This window comes from Accipiter gentilis, chromosome 10 (genome assembly GCF_929443795.1).
Source record: "Accipiter gentilis chromosome 10, bAccGen1.1, whole genome shotgun sequence".
Classification (NCBI taxonomy): domain Eukaryota; kingdom Metazoa; phylum Chordata; class Aves; order Accipitriformes; family Accipitridae; genus Astur; species Astur gentilis.
This window is the reverse complement of record NC_064889.1, coordinates 9,529,215-9,550,859: the sequence shown is the minus strand read 5'-3', so window position 1 is coordinate 9,550,859 and position 21,645 is coordinate 9,529,215. Positions and strand designations below refer to the sequence as shown.

Sequence of the window (21,645 nt, the reverse complement as noted above, 5' to 3'; positions counted from 1 at the left end):
ATATTTCTTTGCTTTGAATGTTGATGTTGTCATGGTTTATAACCCCAGCTGGCAACGAAGCACCACACAGCTGGTTGTTCACTCCCCCCTGCTGGGATGGGGAACAGAATCAGAAGAGTAAAAGTGAGAAAACTCATGGGCTGAGATAAAGACAGTTTAGTAAGTAAAGCAAAGGCCACACATGCAAGCAAAACAAAACAAGGAATTCATTCACTACTTCCCATCGGTAGGCAGGTGTTTGGCCATCTACAGGAAAGCAGGGCTCCGTCATGTGTAACAGTTACTTGGGAAGACAAATGCCATAACTCCAAATGTTCCCCCCTTCCTTCTTCTTCCCCCAGCTTTATATACTGAGCATGATGGCATATGGTATGGAATATCCCTTTGGTCAGCTGGGGCCACCTGTCCCAGTTGCATCCCCTCGCTGGTGAGCAGTGTGAGAAGAAAAGGCCTTGACTGTGTGTAAACCCTGCTCAGCAGTAACTAAAACATCTTGGCATTATCAACATTGTTTCCAGAACAAATCCAAAACATAGCCCTGTACTAGCTACTATGAAGAAAATTAACTCTAGCCCAGCCAAAACCAGCACAGATGTTTATCTAAAGATACAGTGTATTTAAAGAATCAGTAATTTAATTAGCACATACTGTCCTAGAAGATGTTTCTTTCTGATTATTGCAAGAAATTAAACTAACATGTCTTTTTACCAAATAAGTGTTTAGTAGGTTAGTTCTTGTAGTTAATAAAACTAACTTGGCTATTTTTGGAAAATTATATGAGTGGAGATGTGTGGGGGTTGGTTTTTTTTCTTGTTTTTTATCAAAACCTTTTACAAAACCTTCACCCAAAAAAAAACCCCGAACAACACTATATAGGGCTTTTCCTCCTTTTCCTTTTCTGTTAGAGCTTCAGCTACTCTTCTGGTAGAACTTCGAGCTTTGGGTGTGGAAGACTATTGAAAAAGTCTGAAACCCTGACACCTGGGAGTAGATTATACTGTTTTACCAACTGTTTGCCATAAAAGCCTGTTGGTCCTCATTAAATCTGGGATGGCCAGGTGAAGGTCATTCAGGACAGGGAAGAGAGTTGGGGGCATAAGGACAATTTAAAAACAACTGTATGTAGTTTAATGATACAGTTACAATTGAAAGTACAAGTGCTTTCAGGGGTATATATTCTAATCTGAATGTTGATTAGTTGGTTTTAATTTAAATACTGGGCTTACAGTTAAAATGACTGCAAGCAGCAATATTTTTGATGTGAAATGCAAATTTGGATTCTGTGTTTTGTTTAGGTAGCTCAGAAACTTTTCTTTAACCCTTGGAGGAGCTGTATACACACCTACAGAGATAATCCTCTTTTGACTTTCCTTGGCAAAAGTGGCAAAATTTCAACTTTTACTGTAATTGGATTTCTATAATGTTGTAATGCAAATTTTCTGATATGCTTGTACAGGTAGTTGATTTTCAGCTTGGATTTAAAGGGCTTTGGGTGCCATTTGGAGACAGCCAATCTGGGGAGGGAAATCTAGTAAAAGCTAAAATTGGAACAAGTTTTTAGCCTTACATTCTCTCATTTGGCAGTAAAGCTAAACCCTGGGAAATGGGAAAGTGTTGTTATAAAAAAAGCTGGGTAGAATTTTGCATTGTCATAAATTGTTCACCTAACAGCACTTCAAATTCCTTCAGGGTCTGAGATGTTACTTTGTATTTTTGAGCAGCTAGTGCTAAACAGGCATTGCCTCTTCCCTTGGAATGTAATGCTGATGAGAAGCTGTTCCAGTTTTCGTTCAGAGCTGCCTAGAATAAGACTGAGTTTATTCACTACTGTCCTCTTAATTCCTCTAACATATTTGTTGTTTGTCTCCCAAAAAAGTTTAATATAGACATCTGATGTTTTGAAAGCCATAGGCTGGTGAAAACGTTAAATGTATACCACTTCATGTTCAGATTATTTTAACAGGTTCAAGATAAACATGTATTAAGTGGAAATGAGCTGTCTGTTGTTAGAGTTGATTATTTTTCAGTTACTTAATCCTTTCTAAAACTACACCATGTGCTCCTTTTCTCCCAGTAACAGATGCAGCTCATAATCCAGAGATTTTATTTCAATAATATTAGTGGACAAGGAAGTGAACACTTATCCTTTCTACCATGCCTCTTACTAGAGAGGGGTTGGGCAAGAACTGGGAAGTGGCAAGGAAAGAAGCACCTGGCTTTGTGAGAAGTTGACATTAACCATTGTTGCTATAGCTCTCTGCTGTGAATTGGAGCTTTAAATAGCTACAGTAATAGAAGTTAGCATGGAATTCACTTCTTCTCTTCCCTGTAGCTGCTGCAACCTTCTGTGCTGAAAAGATGCTACTTCTAGAATTGGCTTGCTGTAGCATTGCTGATAGGACTAAGATTTGTGTGCTTGGTTAAGAACAGTGTCCTGGTTTTGGTGGTTAAGCCATGACAGTCAGTAGAGTTTTGGATTAGCCCATATTAGCATGGCTCACAGTTGAACAAGATCCCCTAAATTCTGGTTGTAGGCTGTCTTTTCCACCAGGGTGCAGACTCTTAAGCAATTTGTATGTTTTTGAAAATTTCTCCCATCATGCATAGCTATTGGAAAGTATATTCCAAATAAATCCAGGCACAGAAGAACTGTTGTCTTCTAACCAAGTGTCACCCAACAATAAGGGCATAGGCAGGTTCTTTTAGGGATCCTTGACAGAACGATGATGGCACTAAATTGTAGTTACTATTAAAGCTTTATTTTCTTAGCAGGATATTATGATTAGTATAGCACAGAATTTGTGATTACAATGGCATAGGATTTTGACAAGCAGAATCAATATAGTACAGTCTATAAGTAGTGTAATACAGAATTTATAATACAACTTGACTTATAATTTCTAATCACCTGGACCCTCTGCAGATCAGGTGAAATCTTAATACGTGGTTTGCTGTATCAATATAACAATCATAATCTAGACTCGAAAATCATATAAAGAATACAAGTCACTCAATCCTCAGAGGAAGCAGAGCATGGTGGGGGCGTCCCTGGCCACTGGGGGGTCACGCTTCTCATTGTCCAGCAAGCAGTTCTGGTCCAGGTTCCCACTTAGGACTTGTAATGGCTTGATTTTATAGACAGTGCTCTGTGTGCTGTTACTCTTCCCTGTTCTGTGACAGGATCATCAACAACACCTGGTTGGCTTGGGTGCCTGGGACCTTCAAGGCTGGCAAGGAAGGGAGTAATCGTCTTGGTGCCCGGGAGTCTTGAGGCTGATACAGAAGGGAAGAAGAAATCTGTTTGGTTTGTCTGTTTGGTTCACAGGACCTTCAGAGCCTGAGAATGAGGCGAAAGGGAGCAAATATGTGACCTTCTTGGTAACAGAGAATGGCTGCTTGCCTCATAAAATGGCGTTAGTTATGCTAACTGTGTTAGCAGGGGTTAGGAGCAGAGAATACTGGTCACACCTAGTTCAAGAAGTTTGAAAGTCGAAGAGGGGAGTACTCATTAACACTGGTAGGATATTACTGTTTTAGCCATTTCAAGCTGAATTACTATCCAGGTAATTATCTTGAACTCAGCAGCACAACGTGCTGTAGAGGGCCATAGTACCAGCAAGTTCAAAAAGGGATTAGACACTGCGGTGGGTTGACCCTGGCTGGATGCCAGGTGCCCACCAAAGCTGTTCTATCACTCCCCCTCCTCAGCTGGACAGGGGAGAAAAAATATAATGAAAGGCTCGTGGGTCAAGATAAGGACAGTTCAATAATGCAAAAACAAAGGTCACAAAGGAAAACAAATTATTTTATCCTCTACTTCCCATCAGCAGGCAATGTCTGGCCATTTCCTGGGAAGCAGGGCTTCAGTACTCATAGTGGTTGCTCTGGAAGACAAATGTAAATAATGAATGCCCCCGCTTCCATCTCTCTTTACTTTGCTTTTATATCTGAGCTGACATCACATGATATGGAATATCCATTGGGTCAGCTGTCCTGGCTATGTTCCCTCTCAAGATATTGCCCAGCCCCAGCCTGCCAGTGAGGGTGGGGGGGAAATGTTGGAGAGACAGCCTCGATGCTGTGCAAGCACTGCTCAGCAGTAGCCAAAACACTGGTGTGTTATCAGCACCTTTCTAGCTACCAATACAGAACACAGCACTATGAGGTCTGCTGTGGGGAGATTTAACTCCCTCTCAGCCAGACCCAATACAGACATACTTGCTGACAGCTGTCCATGAGCAATGAATAGACAAGAAAGTGCTGTTTGACATCTGTAATATTGTTGTGGGTGCTGGGTGGTGTGAGAGGCTTCAGTTAAAGAATGTAGCCTGGATTTTCTACCCTGACTGCAGAGTTTTGCCTCCTGCAGCTGGCGGAGAGAACGTGGGCCTCAGCAGGCGCTTGGTCTGATCCAGTGAAAGCTTGGAACTCAAAATAAGTCATCTCTGTCACTGGAACTTGCCAGTTCTTTTCTATTTTCACTTATGGCTTGGTCAGACTGTCTCATTTGAAATTGTGTATTGTAGAACTCCTTCACTATCTTACATGTAAAATTTAAACTACTTAAACACCACATTAATCGCAAAATAGATATAACCTCCTGGAAGGACAACAAGCAGCCAAACATAAATTTGGATATTATACCAGTGTTATTTATGTCCTTGGAGGGGTATCTGTATAGATGGTGATTGATTAATCTCTGTTATGCCATGATCTTTCAGAGTTAAGTAATAGTATAATTATATTTATTATACGCAGAGTATAATTGTATATATTTTACATGTTTTACTGAGAAAAGCTTAGTCTCTTGCTTGTAACTTCTGGATTATTAAAGTATTTGATTCTAAAACTTGCTTCCCTGAACTGCATGTGGTCTGTCAACAAAACCTAGCAGTTATAGTTCTGAAATAATCTTACAACTTTTTGGGGAAAAGATACCCTCATTTACTGATCTAAATATTGGATTATATATACTATTATTTAATATATTATATTAATATATTAATTAGTTAAATTCTGCTTAATAAAGTACTTTAATCTGACAGATTTACTGTCTTTGTGAAGTAGGGCCTGGAGGGAAGTGTTTTGTTTTTTAAGGGATGGTTATCATTTTGACCACGTTCAAATTTGGACTCAAGCCAGTGTAGTTTATCCCTTCCCCTAGGTTGGCTGAGAACTAGGTTTCCATCATAACACAGGCTTTTAGAAGAGGGGAAAAGCTTCTGTAAAGAAGTTACTGATTGTTACTGATTATTAGGCATGTACAAAACCTAATTACTGACTGCTATTGATAGGTCTGAATTGTTGGGGTATGCAAAACTTGTAAAGTAAAATTTGGTGTTTTGCATGCACTACAAAATAGTATTCGGGGATGTGAGTAGAAAAAAACCCCAAAGTTCAGTGGAAGCTAATAAAATTCGTGCTGTAATTTTCAGTAGAAGTTTTGTTTTTAACCAGCTCATTTAAAATGTAGAATGAGTTTTTCAGTGGTGGCCCAAAGGTTAATTTAGTCACAAACAACTACAGTATAATTTGCTTGCTGCATTTTGTATTCAGGAGATGACACAGAGAAGTAGTGTATACCCGCAGGAGGATAATTTTCTGTTTGTTTCATAGCCATAGGTATTATGCTGAAAGTAGTACAAAATACCTGTCATAGATCTGCATAACTATTTTGCTGCCAACAGTCCAATGAGTCTTCTCCTTGAAGGGAGATTACCTTCAAGGAGTATAAGATTAGTATAGTAACACACTCATCATACAGATTTAGCTGTTCTCTTACAGGGTCAGTCATTTAGATGATACATTGATGAGTAAGGTATTCATATTTATACTTTTAAGTAAGATCAAATTTGCTTGAAGTTCATTCCAGAGAGAAGGTGACTGGTCAGTGACTGGTATGTGTATAAAAGCAAATTGAAGTATACCTTGTCATGTGGACTATATAAAGCATCCTGTGAAGTAGACCGCAGGGTGAAAAGTAATACTGACAAAGATGTGCAAGTATTTTGTCATCTGGTGTATTTCTGGATTTGGATTTTTGTTTGTTTTGTTGTGGGTTTTTTCCTTGGCTGTCAGTATGTTTTGTAAATTGTGGTTTACATTAGAACTGGGATTTACTGAAATATCAAATTCTGTTGATTTTATGCCCCTCCTAAGAAATTTACTTTACAGGTGTGCATATATATAGCAAGTGTATTCCTGTGTACATTTAAAGATGTAGACACCTTAAAGATAAGGTCAGCTGTTTACTGCTAACGTGTAGCCTTGGATTCACCAGATGGCTCCTAAGAGTTACATATGTGGTAAATATTTGAGGCATGCGAGTGCCTCAAAATTCTCTTGAGCAAATATTTTTAGAAACAATACAGCAAAACCTCTGAAAATCCATGGTTTATTTCTGCATGTCAGTCATCTCACTAAAGAAAGTTTCCTTCTGCTTTACAGGGTTTTGCACTCCTAAGATTCAAGTCAACCATCTTGAACTACTCTGACTGATGTACCAGTAAAGTTCACCTTCAGACACTAACTTAACTTGCAAAGTTGCGTTATGTGGAACTGCAAAACATCATGGCTTTGCTAGGATTAGGGTTGGAGTAGTTCAAACCAGCAGACTTGAATTTTAAGTGCATTTGGCAGTCAATTTTTTCTTTTTTCCCCCAGCTTTGGTACTACAGAACATTAAAAAAGACATCTTAAATTTCACCTGTTCTTTAGTATCAGCAATTTTAATTGTTAATTGCCTTGTAAATGAAATGCTCTAATGCTAGGATAAATCCCTTGTATACGGGCTTCCTGAAGTTTGCAGGGGCTGTCCTTGATAGCTGTGTTGCTGTTCATGTATTGCAGGCACCCTCTATTCCTCTTGGCCTGTCAAGGAGGCTGTCCTCTGAGACCTCATTTTGAGAGATTATTTCAGAGACTTTTCTTTGTTTTAAAACACTATCCTTTTCTCTGCTTTGTAGAAGCTTGTCTAAATCAAAATAAACTGGTGTGGTTTTGTTTGTGATGTTTCAACTGTGTTCTCTTCCTTGTAGTAATGTATAAGGAGAGGCAAAGAAGAAATAGTAAATCCTGTTGACAATGAAAGATTGGGTTTTCATAGCACTTAGTACTACTGGCTCTACGGCTAGTGTCTGACTATGGAAGAGCTACCTGATGAGGATTATGAACATTACTTCAGTGTTGCTTATGTTAATGAAGTTTTGCTATTCAACTGACTTTTTATTGTTCAGATAAATATAATGAAACCAGTTTGTATGGGCTGATTGTCTAATATCTACTGTTCTCCAAACTACTGCAATGTTCTTAAAATAAGCAAAGTTCACATACATGTACTTGCCCCCTTTGTGTGTTTCTAATAGAACTTACTTGAAAGCTCTTTTTATTTAAAAGGTGGTACAAAGTTGCGTATGATCATAACTTATATTCATAGGCTTTTCCCAGCAGTGTATTCTTACTAAATGCCTTACAAATATTTACATAGTTTAGAGGAGTTGCTTTTCTGCTTAATTTTGAAGAAAGTGTGGATTATTGGCTCCTTGTATAGGAAAGCCCTTCATGGCATGAAAACCTAATCAGTTTGTGCTTTTGACTTGGGAGGGTGCTATTAGAAAGCATGAGCAGTAAGAAATAGCATACAGTTGAACTATATCTATGCTATACTCTACTTAGAGCAACTTTGACTATTTTCCTAAAGATTTTCTTTATTATTTTGGAAGTCATAAAACCTGTTCATCCAGTAACAACCCTGATGGTTTCTACAGTCTGACTTGTGTAGTCTGTAAAATCACATCTTGACTAAAGATTTGCTTAAAAAAAGGATTAAGTAAAATGAACTCTCAAACCATGACAAAGGTGAGTACCTGAACTGTGTAGATATTGAGTTCAGAATTCCCTTTGGTTTTCATGAGATAAGCTTGTGTCAGAATTTTGGTAGAGGTGCACACTAGAATTACATGACATATGATTTTGTCCTCAAGGAGGTGCTCTTTATTTTCACAAGTAATGAGATCATACTTAAGCCTCAATCTTCCTGCTTTTGCACCTGTCATAAATTTCAATAAATATTGAGCCTGAGGACATGCTGACTCCCAGGAGTGCTCTCAAACTTACTGTAATTCAGAGAACCGCGTGTTTAGAAGCACAGAGATGGGGAAAAATAGTTTTGTTTTTCTAACTGATTTTTCAATGACTGCTTGGCTAGCTGGTTTTTTCTGAGAAGCAGCTAAGATAGTTTTGTGTGAGGAAGCTGTTGCTTGTTTGTCCATGATTTGCAAGACGTCAAAAGCATGACATTCACATTCTTCTGAATGCGATGATGACTTTTGCTGCCTTTCTTTCACTTTGAGTAATTGACCTCTCTGTATTTTTAATTTTAGCATGTGACTTTGTTTTTTAGGCACTGTAATGTTTTCAGTTTTTCCCCAAATTTTCATGCAAGTTCTGAGAATTAATTTTGTCACATATTCCTTCTGATCGTGAGAATTGGTCAACACCAATATTTGGAAGCATCGCTCTTTCCACTTTCAGGCACCAGTCTCTCTGGGATAAGGATGATCAGAAACAAACAAACGCCACTGGAAAATAAGTAACGCAACTTGTTTTTTCAAAATATAAAAATGTTGGTACCTGGGGGGGAATAATCGACCCTGCCTTGTCATTGGGTAGAGCAGCTGAGAACAGTCAGGCCATACAAGATGTAAGTATTGACTTGAAAGAGACCAAATTCTTCAAGCACTTTTCTTGAAGAAATTTGCAAATCTCAGAATGGTAGTTTGTGATTTCTAAGCTATCTAGCTCATTTATTTAGTAAGTTCTGTGCTCAGTGGTATTACTATAGTGAATAATCTGTAGCTCAGTTTAAGTATTCTAGAAAGCTCAGACTTGTCACTGTCAGTATTTCAGCTGTAGAGACGTGTTCCCATGTATCTGGGTATTAGGCTGGAACTTGAATCATACTTCCTGTAGTGGAAATTGTTTCTTATCAAAACTTGCCTGTAAATTGATTTTGTGGGGTTTTGGTTGTTGGTTTTTACCGTTGATAGTTTCATTTTAACTTCCTCTGTCTAGTATATGATTATGCCTCTGAAAGTGTAGATGTAAAGATTTTTATAAACACCAGTGGGTTTGTGGTCTTCATTTTGTTTTAGAAGTAAATAACATATATTAGTCGGTGCATCGTTTTTCTCCTGTTGCCACTGTTTAGCCTTTAGACTTTAATACCTACAAAAACATTTTAAAAAATTAAAGCTATTAATGGTAGCAAACCTCCACTGCTTTGCTAGTTTGAAAGCTTGTTTTTATATTAAATGACTGAATTTCATTGGTATTACAGCTAATAAAATTCACCATAATTGCTTCCAGTAGAATGTAAGCTTGCATATCTTACACACACCCCCTCGAATCTTCTGTCCCCTTCCTTTTTTTTTTACTTCAATATTTACAGCAGAATTGCTACCTGGAATAATTAGGTCATGTATTTGACAGGTGCACCTAAAGTTTTGACATACACCATGAAATTCTCTACCTATATGTATTTTAAGTCTAGGAAAATAATAGTCTCTTATAATGACAATTCCTGAGATAGATGGAAGTATACAAACTTTCTTCTTCCTTTTTCCTCATCAGGAAGTATTGATGAAGATGTTGTGGTGATTGAAGCATCCTCCACTCCCCAGGTCACTGCTAATGAAGAAATAAATGTTACCTCAACAGATAGTGAAGTGGAGATTGTCACAGTTGGTGAAAGCTACAGGTGAGACTGGCATCTTTTTGTGTTAATACAACTTGGCTTGACTCCAAGTTTGTCAGAAGGCTCTGTATCATTAAAAGCCTGTAAGATAATGTCACAGATACTCTAACCAGGATACATAGTATGCATTTTTTGATTAAACAGGGGAAAAACCCCCAAAACAAACCCCAAAGCCCAAACAACAAAAAACCAACACCCCAAAGAAAGAAAGAAACAAAAAAACCCCAAACCATAGCTTTGCCAAAGCTTGTTGAGGTGGTTGTAGTTGGTGTGACTGATGAGCAGAATTTTGGGGAAGCAAAACTGTACAGTGAGATTGTAGAGAGAGAAAGTTTAGACTGAGTTGACTATCTAGGGATTAACTGAGCATTTCTCAGGAAAGCATCCTACTTTTTTGAAGCTGCTGGTGTGTATGCTTTCATGTTCTTCTATGCCTCTCTGGAAGTTTTGTTCCATATTTGTCAGATTTTGCAGAAGCTATTAAAGTGGAGTTCCTTGAAGAAGAAAACTTGAAATTGTCATGTGCATGGGACTGTTGGAGATGGCTGCCTATTATGTGTGTTTTCATATTGGTGAACGTGAAGACAAAATTGTATAATACAAAGAATGACTATCCACTTTTTATAAAATAATGACAAAGGAACAATAGGCAGTAAATTATGAAAACATTCCATCTGTTTGTCATCAGATAGCACTTTCACTAATGCAGTTTTAAATTTAAAATAACAGACAAGTTTTCCTGCAAAAATCACTTCTATTGTAATAAATATCACATTGAACAAACCAACTTTATGTTTAAGACAAATGTGTACATAATGTAGATTTTGTGAGCATTAGGAACTAACTAAATTTTTTGTTAAACTTTGACACACAAAGGACATCGTACTCACAAAAGTATGCAGCCTGAATCTATAGCAAAGAGGAAGTGGGGAGAGATGGTTGAAATCAACATTTTAAAAATTCTTCAACAATATGTTTCTTTATATTTCCTTCTGTTTAAAAGAAAACAAAAGCTGCAGAATCAACAGATGCTCTGTCTTGAGGTGATTAGAAACACGTTTCTAGAAATAGTTCATTTATCCACATGAATGTATTTGTTGAGAAGAGTCATTAAAAAACTTCTGAAGCAACATGTATGCTTGAACAGACTTGAGCTAGATCAAGTTAATGCTTTAGCCACTTATAACTTGCATGTAAAGCTTTAAAGAGTAAAAAATTAGGCTAGATGAAAGTGATTGTGCTTATAGAACATTAATTCAAATCTCATTAAAGACAGATAAGATGCTTTTAAAAAATAAGCAGCTGTCTTCCTAGCATCAATAAGAAATGTTTTGTGTAGTAGCCATAAAAGACTTGAAAAAATTACTTCTTTCTTCCTTCACCTTCTGCAATGCTACAGCCAAAACAGTGGCAGCAACCCATCCTGAGATGTTTATTGATGTCAGTAGTGTCTTTACTGGTGCCTTAAGTGAGGAGGAGATTGAACCAAGGGCACTTTCTGGTGCATTTAATTTTTTGGCCTGTTTGGTTTGTTAGACCTTCTGATATGCAGATTTCTCAAAGGCATTTGATTATTTATCTTTATTAATCATAACAGAATGGTCAAATTAAGTTTTACTTTTGGGGGGAAGATTAAAGAAGTAATTGGGTTTTACTTTGTATTGGAAAAAGTAATGATTCAATGTTAAAAAAGAAAACAACAAACAGTAAGAAAACAATTCCAGGAAGTTTGCTATGAGGAGGAAGAGTCTTAAATTCAAATCTTGAGCCTGAAATATCAGAAACTTCAAAACTAGTTTTTTATATTTTGAACATAGAATATTTCCTATGCAGGTTTTCCTGTGTTTTCAAGCATATTAGTTTTGCCAACCACAATGTAAGGCAGCTCTGGGACATCTAAATGATAGTTCAGTATAAAATTATAAATATAAATGGTGTAAGCAAACTGAACATTATGAAGGTTATTTACTGAACTCAGAATACTGTTCAGAGTAAAATAAATGGTTACTTACAGGCAAAAGTGTATATTTGGATGAAAGTAAAAAAAAAAAGTCAAATCAGAAATGCAAAAATGAAGATACCTCTTTTGACGCTTCATAGTACTGCTTGCTTTTTTCTGTGAAATCTGAGGCTAACATTTTTAATGCTTGTTATATACACTGAATACTCTAGAACTAACAGCTTGTATTTTTTTCAAAACTCAACTGTTAGTTGAGTAGCAGTGTATATCCCCACAGTAATATATGGACTTACAGAGTGCACATTGATAGGAGTGAAAAAGATTGTAGATTTGAAAAAGTTTACTTAAATTCTGGAGGCTGTCACTTCGATGCTTGTCTTTATACAAAGCATTCTGCAGGGAATTTGCAACTTTACACCTGACAATTTCAAAAAACTTAAAATTCTGACATGCTAATCCTGACCTTAGTAAATAAAAGATTAATCTAATAGTAGGCTCTAAATTTAAGCTGTGGTAAGAATGTATAGTTGAGATATTTAAGCATGTTAAAGCTGGTTTCTCTACCTTCCTAAATGGAAGGTAAAAAGCATTATTTTTTAAAAAATACTTTTAAGCAAATGGCCATATATAGATAATAGGAATATTTTTATTTATTTACAATACACAGGTGAAACTTACTTTGAAAGGAATTGATGCACTTGAATGCAGGGGTTTTTTTGTGTGAATGAAGTTGCTAATACCTGAAGGCCAGCTGATGGTTCAGTGTGCATACAAGTTTATTGGCCATTTTAGTGCTAAAGATCAGAAAGGAGGAAAGAAAATTCATTAAGTGTTTAATCTGTCTCTTCCTGAATCCTCCTTTCAGTCATACCAAATTTTTTTGTGGGAGAGAAGATGACTATTGGAAGAAAGGAGGAAGCCACCATTCTCCAGACAACACACCTGGATCCCTTAGAAACTCAAAATTTGTGTTTAGAGTTGGAAAAGCTAGAGACAAAAAAAAATAGTTTTGTGTTGAAAATGTTGAGGCAAAGCATCTGTTGTGATGTAGAACCAGGAGCATGTTAGAGGACATGAGATCATCTTGCACTATTATTGATGTGTTGTGGGCAGGATAGGTAAAGAACATAGAAATGGAACGTTCCAAGAACATTTCTATCAGAGAAAAAGGTAGTAAAGCTGAATAGGGAGCAGATAATGAAAACGCTTTAGAGAGCTAAGCTGCATGAGAGAAAGGATTTCTTTCTGTGGTGCCTTCAACCAGACTTTCTGGGTAACTCTACAGGTCCTGCCTTGCTTGTCATGACAGCAAATAGTAGAATTTGTGCTCGCTTTTAAGGTTTGCTGTCTCTTGTCTTAAGTGTAATATTGTGTGGGCTTTAAGAATTCCTCCCCCTCTGTCCCCCGCTCCCTTCCAGCATTTATTTCTTGTCATCCTCCTCCACTCTGTTAGTGAAATCCTACTCTGATGATTGCTATTTTCCTAACAGTAAGAAGATCAGATTAAACTGGCCATGGACTCTGGAAAAAGCAGTAATGGGACACCATTGCTCAGCAATGAATACACAGTGCTTGATCCTAAACCACACATAGTATACTTTATCAGTAGCATCAATGTAAAATTGTCCAGTGGATAGCTACTCATTTTGGCCTCCTAGAAGTAAGAAGTAGAGCGCTCACAAAAAAAAATTCCTTACTTTCATTCACTCCTAAAGAAACTATTCTTAAACTTACTAAACCCCATTAAAATCATTTGTCTGGAGAAAAACACTATCAGTGGGAACTGTTAAGCTGCAGCTTCTCTGAGTTTATCCCACAACTAAGAATAGCAGACCCAAAAATCTTACTCGTAATTTAAACCAAGAAATTACCCAAAAACTTTGTGACTGCATCCCTTTGTTGGTTCTTTTGTTACCAGAGCTGCTTAATTACTTGTCTGATTTGTATTTGCCTTGTGAAATCAAGATGCTAATGCTCTTCTGCTTGTTTTCTGAGTGGTCGCTGGTGAAGTGCATTTGGTAGCATGTTGAAGCCTCACTTGGTGATGTGCATATAGAAATTTATCACTTTTTCTTACATTGCAGAGTCTCATGTTTGAGAAAATTACATACAGAAATCCATGTGTTAGTTTCTTCCTCCATATCCTTCATTTTGCCCAGTGCACCATATTCCATTGTTACATGCTGATGGTTATTCCCTCCTCCTCCTTTCTCCATCAAGATAGGGCCACTTTCAAAAGCACAGAGAAAGTTAAATCTTTGATGTAAAATAAACTGCATCTCAAGCAGCAGTGTAGCAGCTGAAATCATAGCTAGGAGGATGAGATAGACAGTATCTACCAAAATGCCATGAAGCCTTCACTAACAATCCTTTTCTGATTGTGAAAAAGCTATTAAGATCTGGTTGAGTCTTGTCTTAGCGTTAAATGGACTAAACAATTTGGTTACATACACTTCAGAGGTGGACTAACCTAGTCATTTTGAAATTACATGGACTCAGCCACAGACTGAATATACACAGCACTGTATAGCTAACGTGGTCATTAGTAGTTCAGAATAATGTCCTATTTAATCATAACAAGGAAATAAAGACCCAGACCTCTAACTTTAAGACTGTTTCAATTCAGTAGTCCATCCTTTCCACCTCCATCTTTGCTTGAAATCATACCTGATTCAAAAATTCCTAAAGGTTATCAGCTCACTGTACAGTTGTATGCTAGGCCTTATTTCTCTTCGTCGCAAGTTTGATGCTTTGTCATGTTGTCTGCTCGTTCTTTTCTGCAAGAAATCCAAAGAAATTTCTTATTGTTGAATTTACAGCTTGCATTGAAAAAAAATATGGATGTAGTAGGTACTGCACTAGTTTTGATATGGAGCTGGACTTCTGTGAGAGAAGTGAACACTAGCAATCCTGCGTACCCTTCCACAGCTAATTTCTCCTCTCTTTTACTACCAAACCCGAGGTGGTCCCATGAACTTTAACTCTTAGTTAACTGAAGGGAAGGGGAAGATGAAGTAGAAGGTGGGAACTTAATCTATCCTTGTATTTCCAAAGTGCATCTTGGGTCACCAGAGTGTAATAGTAAAGTTTGTAAAAGGGCTTGGGAGGTAAATTTCATTCTGGAGTGTTAGTAGGACACACACAAAGCACACACAAATCAATTTGGGCATTATGTAAATCCAAACTTTAAAGAAAATGTGCCTATTTGAACCAACGCAATCTTTAAATTACAGTGACTACTGAAGTGGAATTGAAGTGTAAGCCAGTTGAGAAGACTGCAGCAAGCATGCTTTTTGCACTGCAGGAGAATACATTGATCTTTGTTAGTGAATTACACAGATAAGGGTGAAGGGAGTACAGGCAGAACAGAAATGTAGACTGAGCTCCATGGTGATTTGTGCAGTGGGGTTTGTTTGTTTTCAGTGAAGTCATTCCCTTTTCTTCACATTTTCCTCTTCTGAATTTCTGAAGTCTGAGTACATTGTTTTTCCAAATTGGAAAATAAGTGCCACTTGATTTATGTAAATACTGGGGAGTCAAAGGGTTTTGAGAGTGAACTGGTACATACAGTACTGTAAAAATATTCTTCCCTTAATTAAAGACAGTATTCTCTTAGACTCCAAAGCATCATTGATTTGAGTGTTGGGGTTTGTATGGCTGAATTGAATGCAGTGGGTGCTAAGTGTTAAACTATAGAGATAAAACCATCCCTTTCCTTAGGTATGGTTACAGACCTAACAATTTCCTCTCCTCAAGCCACATTTCATTTAAGTTCAATTAAGTGTTGCACAAAGCTGTGTTCATTCTTAGGGGAGGGGGAGGAAGATAATACTCAAGAAAGAGAAGTCCAGAGATTTTGCACTTTTTAGGACATTTTAGAACTTTAAAGCATAGAAATTATCCTCTGAAAATATTCTGTCACAAGTTAACATGCAAAGGACTTAATATTTAAAATTTTTTATTGTCTTTACAGTTCTGTCATCATTCATAGACCTGCTGTTTCAGACTGCATATGAATAGTATAGGATTTGGAGACCCTTCATCTACTATTAACAAAGTTAAAACATAACATCAGATACAATTGCTGCCTGACTGCGGTTGTAGGGTTTCACAGTGAATTTTTCATAAGTTACCTGTATGTATTTCATAGGAACATGGTTTAAAGACCTTTAAATTCTACCTGTTGGGTATTTGCTATTATATTATCTGGTAAATGCTGCAGTAATGTTTCTAAGTACACATCTAGTGAATGCAGAGTAGTGGGGTATTTTAACATAACAAATGCTTTTCTAATAATTTAAAATAATACTTCAAATAGGTTCTCAAACGGTGAGGAGAAAACTTTAGTAATGGCAAAATTTAGGTTAATACTTAAGGTGTTACTTTTTTTAAGGTCTCGTTCAACACTTGGACACACAAGATCACACTGGGGACAAAGCTCTAGTTCTCATGCTGCACGACCTCAAGAAACACGGAATCGCAGTAGGATTTCCACAGTCATACAGCCACTGAGACAGAATGCAGCAGAAGTAGTGGACCTTACAGTGGATGAAGATGGTAAGTTGCACTGGGCTGAGAAATTTTGTCCTTTTTCAGAAGCAGGATCATCAGTGTAAGGGGAGTGGAGTTAATTGCATCAGTTATAACATACCATTCTAAGAAAGTCTCAATTCTAAATAAATTAATTTCCAAGCCTGTCAGAAAATCCTCTTGCGGCCTTCCTTTTAAAATTAAAAGTTTAGCCATTCCCAGTGGGGCTACTAGTTCTAAATTTTCTTCCAAAACTGACTTGGGTGTGTGTCTGAGGGATGACTCACCAGCCAGAAATTACAGAACAGGTTGGAACTACTTCTTTAAAAATATGCACTTACTTCAGTACAATACTATAAAAGGAAAAATCTATTGCTGCTTATGCTTTGGAATAGTTGCTGTTCTTTCAGGCCTTGGAGTGAAAATAATGTAAAAAAAGAAAAAAAACCAACAACCCCAAACTAGTAAAGTATAAGTATGTTAGGTTTCTGGAGCTGTAACCTTTCATTGTTTCCTAACATTAAAACCTACTGGCACTTAACAAGTCTATTCCTGCTGAAAATCATAAGACCAACTTCCAGATATTGTCAAAAGTTGAGAGAAGGAAAAACTAAAGCTCATGTACATTTTTGCAGGTGGTATTGGTGGTTTTTTTTCCATGGTGGTGGTTTTGGGGTTTTCTTGGGTGCATGTTATTTTTAATGTTTAACAGAAGTTTTGTCCTGTTGTGGTTCTGTCCCTGAGGGCATCACAAGCTAGTATCTTGCAATATCTTATTCTTAAAAGTTGTCTGATTTTGGGGGTGGGTTGGAGAGTTGGAAGGGTTTGGAATTGGTTTTGATTGTTTGATGGTTTCTAAGAAAGAGGATGGGTTGATTTAGAGATTTTCTTCATGGATTTACTGTGATATATCCCAACAGCTCTATTATAGAGGGGGAATAGGCATCTGTTTCTTTAATTTATCTTCCAACTCAAATTATAGAATTTAGCCGTAAATTCAGGAATGAAATAATTAAAAAAAATATTATTGCTGAATGAACTTTTACTTCTGTAGTGTGTATATTTAAGACTAGGTGTTTCTCCCCCCACCCCGAGGAAATACCTTTCTAAGATGAGTCTTCCAGGATTTCAGGGATATTATTTTTGGGTTGAGGCATCAAATTTCACACCTGAACTAGTCTAAAATGATAAAAATTCTGAATTAACACTGTTAAAAGGCAGCTATGCACTTTATCATAACTTTACTGATGTCTTCAAAGATACTGGTCTTAAAACTTTGCTAGCCACTGCCATGAGCATAAGGATCATATCTCCATCTATCTTCCTGGATTGATGTCTGTGAAGTGTGTTGAAATTAAGTTTCTCTTAGCTAGTAGTTTGACCAAGCCCACTGGCTTTTACTGGTTTCGGTGGGGAGAAACAGAACTGTCTGTATTGCTGATGGTGAGTCAAAACAGTAACAGGCTAGCAGGGTGATTGAGGCTGATAGAATTGAGAATTGTCTGACTGCAGGATTGCTTTCAGAATGTATTAGCATCCAGTCTTGAGCACTGTGTGATCACATACCAATGTTAGGCTATATGTGTCCTATATACTTGCTATTTTTTTTCTGAGTTTAAGCATTAATACATTTCTCCCAAAATGTTTTCCTTTAAATAAAATTAGTATATTGGAATGCCACATCAAAATCCAAAGGAATTTAAATGTAGGTGTCAGGTCATGTTTTTTTAATGTGATGAGTTGGGAGACTTGCAAGAAGGGAGATATGTTTATTCCTTTGCTCACTGAGTTGCTGATATGCCTACTAGATATAGAGAGAAATCTTGAAAACCAGTCATATTTTATTTTAAGACTTTGTGTAAGAGAAGTATTTGAAGTATCTTGGTGCTCTTTTTTTCTGATACCCATGCAGACATTTTTACTGAAAAAAACTGAGCTGTTTCTGATGGTATTCCCTTTTATGGTATCTCATATTCCTAGTCTTTTCATTGCCATGTCAGTAATTAGAAATTTCAAACTTACAGTCAAAGGCAGACTTTTTCAAAACTGAATTTTAATTATGCCACCAAGTATCTTTCTAAATTTTAACCTGTTTACAGTTATGTAGTAGAGAACAAGATTTATCAAGTATTTGGTGTATTTTCCTGGATTCAAATAAATGTATTGCTGATTATTACCTTTACAATATGCAAAATGAACATGTGTGTACTTTTAACAGAAGTCTCAAATACTGACTTAATGAATCTGCTTTTAATGTGTATTGAGACTAGAACCCAAATTTATCTTGCTATAGCCTTTAGTACTATGTGTCTAGAATGATTAAAGTGTGTACAGTAGTACTGCTAGTTTAGATGTTATTATGCTGTTCTTGATTAGTTATCTAAAATTTTTTCTGCGCTTTGTAGGCATTAAAAAAATGGTAAGGGTAATACTTAATCATAGAGTAGTTTGCCTGTGGATTTGTGAAAGATTTCAGCAAGTGTTTTCATCATAAAGTACCAAAGTAATTTAATTTCCTTTCTAGTAGTATTTTATTCAGTAAATAAAACTTGATATGTCAGATTTGGTTGGGAATTGATTTGTATTAATTCTTAAAATTTGAGTTGATTTAAAAAAAAAAATTTATTTTTTTTTTTCCCCCATACACGAGTGAAACAGAATTAGTTTTTGTATTTTGTACCTGTCCGGCTTTTGTGTTCTGACTTCCTTAGCATCTGGCAAGACCGGAATCTATAATTTCTTTTAAAACTAGCAACAACAATAAAAAAACAACCAGCAGCTTTTAAAGCTTAAAGAACATGAAAGCTTTTTTTATTTCGCTAGAGCCAACAGTTGTGCCAACCACGTCAGCTAGAGTGGAGCCACAGGTCGTGAGTTCTGCTTCCAGTAACAGTTCTAGTACGTCTACCTCAGAGCAGGCCTCTGATGCAGCTCCAAACGTCTCCAACAGCCAGCCCCCTGCAGCACCAGAGACGACTTCTAGTCTTCCCAGTGGCGGCACTGCTGGTACTTCAGCTGGAGGTACAGAATAAGAGAGCTTTCTAAACTATTGTGTTGCCTCCTAGTACAAAAGAGGTAGAGGAAGTTAATCAGCATTCTCTAGATTAAACGGCATGTGCACCTTTAGTACTGGATGTAACTAATAAGTTAAGAGGACAGGAATCTGAGAAAAATCACTGATTTCTCCCCAAGGATGAAGGAAGTTACGCTGGAACCTTCTGCTTTTGCCTGTTGGAATGATTTGGTTATACCTAATGAACCACATCCTTGCTTTTTGAGGAGGTGGAATGTAGTTCACAGGGAATTAAGTCTTTCGTTGCAGTGTGTTACAGGGATGAGTTTTTCAGTGTGTATTGTAAGGAAGTGAAGGATGTATATAGATTCCTTCATCCTCCCCCTGTAGATTACTTCACTGGAAGCACACTTACACAGATCTGTATAGATACTGACCTATAATAGAGCTGTATATACAGGTAGCACTCATAACATCTCTGAAACATGGGTGCTCTGCCCCTGTCTGCAAGTCAGGTGAGGTACGAAAAACCTGAGCTGACCTCAGTTGCACAGGAATTTGAGGTCTCTGCACCCTAAACACAGGGACGATCTTTCTTCCTTTCCCTGCTGATAATATGACTTAAATTAGTGGAATAAGGCAAGTGTCAGTTGACGTCCTCTAGTGGTTCCTGTGAGTACATCCACCTGAACCGTTCAGTTTTGGTTCATTTGGCAGGCATAGCTAAATCTTCTTTTTTGTATCTAGTTTGTTTTGGTTTAGTCTAGACCTGTTTTTCAACTGGTTAATTATTTAATCATGAAGTACAAATCTCTTTTCTATTTAAGATAGTGCCTTATGGTGATCAGCTTTACTAATTTCTTTCACTTCAATATTAACTTTCTTTATCTTCAAGACGATATAAGAAGAACTGCATCTAACACGACACTGGAAACTGGCCCTCCGGCCATGCCAAGGTTACCATCGTGCTGCCCTCAGCATTCTCCTTGTGGAGGACCTTCACAGACTCATCATGCATTGGGGCACCCACATACAAGCTGCTTTCAGCAGCATGGCCACCACTTTCAACATCACCACCACCACCACCACAACCCTCACCCAGCTGTTCCACTATCTCCTTCATTCAGTGACTCCAGCTGCCCTGTTGAAAGGCCTCCTCCAGTGCCTGCACCTTGTGGAGCAAGCAGCAGTTCTGGCACCAGTTACCATGACCAGGCATGTTTAATTCTTGTGACTCTCCGTTTGCAATTTGAAGATGTTACAGATATGAGAGAATAGAATAGGATGCTGAATTGTGGATTATTCTCTTGTTCTGTAGCAGGCATTATAGAAGGGAACTAAAAGAAAAAATTGAACTATAATATATAGACACAAAAAATTGAAATTTTACAGAAAGTCATAATCCAAAAAGTAATCATTGACAGCTGACTTTCTCTTGATGACTGTAAGATGATAGTGGCTGTTTAAGCAAACTGAACGTAAATACCTTGAAATATAGTCTGCCGATCATAGCAGTTTTGCAATGCAAATAATTGAGCTGCTTTAAGGGAAGAAAAAATCAAATCTTGTGTTCTGTTTATAAAACGTATAAAAGAGTTGTGCTTCTAAAAGCATTGTTTTTCAAGACTTTCTAAGTCACAGGTCTAAAACAATATGGTTATAAGAACAATACTGTGCAAACTTAATTTAAAACATGCAGAACTGTCAGTCTGGTTTCTGTTTTAAGTGTAGTACATTCGGCACAACTGAAAATGCTAAATATTGGGTTTTGCCTCCAAATATTTCAATGCATGTAGCTTCCATATACTCACTACTTATCCATCATAGGGTTTTTGGGTTTTTTTACACAATCTAGTGTAATGAATTTAGTCTCTCTTACCAGTTTTGAGAACTTAGGAATAAGAAATGTTAACCATAACTAAAGAATGATCCAGAGTTGAGGCTTAAAACTCAGAAATTTGGATCCCAGTTGCCTGTGACAGTATTTATTTTTATTTTTTATCACATTATGTTTGAGGGTGACTTTGTTTTCAATGTCTGAAGAATTGCTTGAAAAAAGATGGTTTGTTTATGCAGCAGGCATTGCCAGTAGACTTAAGCAGCAGTGGTGTAAGAAGTCATGGAAGTGGTGCTTTTCATGGAACATCTGCTTTTGACCCCTGCTGTCCTGGTTCTTCATCTCGAACTGCAATTTATGGGCATCAGGCTGGTGCTGGCCCAAGCCAATCAGTAACAATAGACGGATATGGATCAAGCATGGTTGCGCAGCCACAGCCCCAACCTCCTCAGGCATCGCTCTCTTCCTGTCGGCATTATATGCATTCTCCTTGTAAGTACTGACAAGTACTGGGTAGCTGGGGGGAAAACCAAACAAACAAGAAGACAGCT

General features: G+C 37.3%; 1 protein-coding gene across 7 annotated transcripts in view; it reads left to right on the top strand.

Moving 5' to 3' along the window:
- The window catches only part of RNF111 (ring finger protein 111), a 65,494-nt gene that overhangs the window by 24,345 nt on the left and 19,504 nt on the right, over positions 1-21,645 (top strand). For 5 of the 7 annotated variants that reach the window (XM_049813001.1, XM_049812996.1, XM_049812994.1 and 2 more), the window contains exons 3-7: positions 9,631-9,757; positions 16,108-16,271; positions 19,068-19,265; positions 20,153-20,472; positions 21,334-21,586. In XM_049813001.1, coding sequence (XP_049668958.1) covers positions 9,631-9,757; positions 16,108-16,271; positions 19,068-19,265; positions 20,153-20,472; positions 21,334-21,586 — 1,062 coding nt within the window. The remainder of the gene's footprint in view (positions 1-9,630; positions 9,758-16,107; positions 16,272-19,067; positions 19,266-20,152; positions 20,473-21,333; positions 21,587-21,645) is intronic. The other 2 variants (XM_049813000.1, XM_049812995.1) reach the window with 1 other exon arrangement.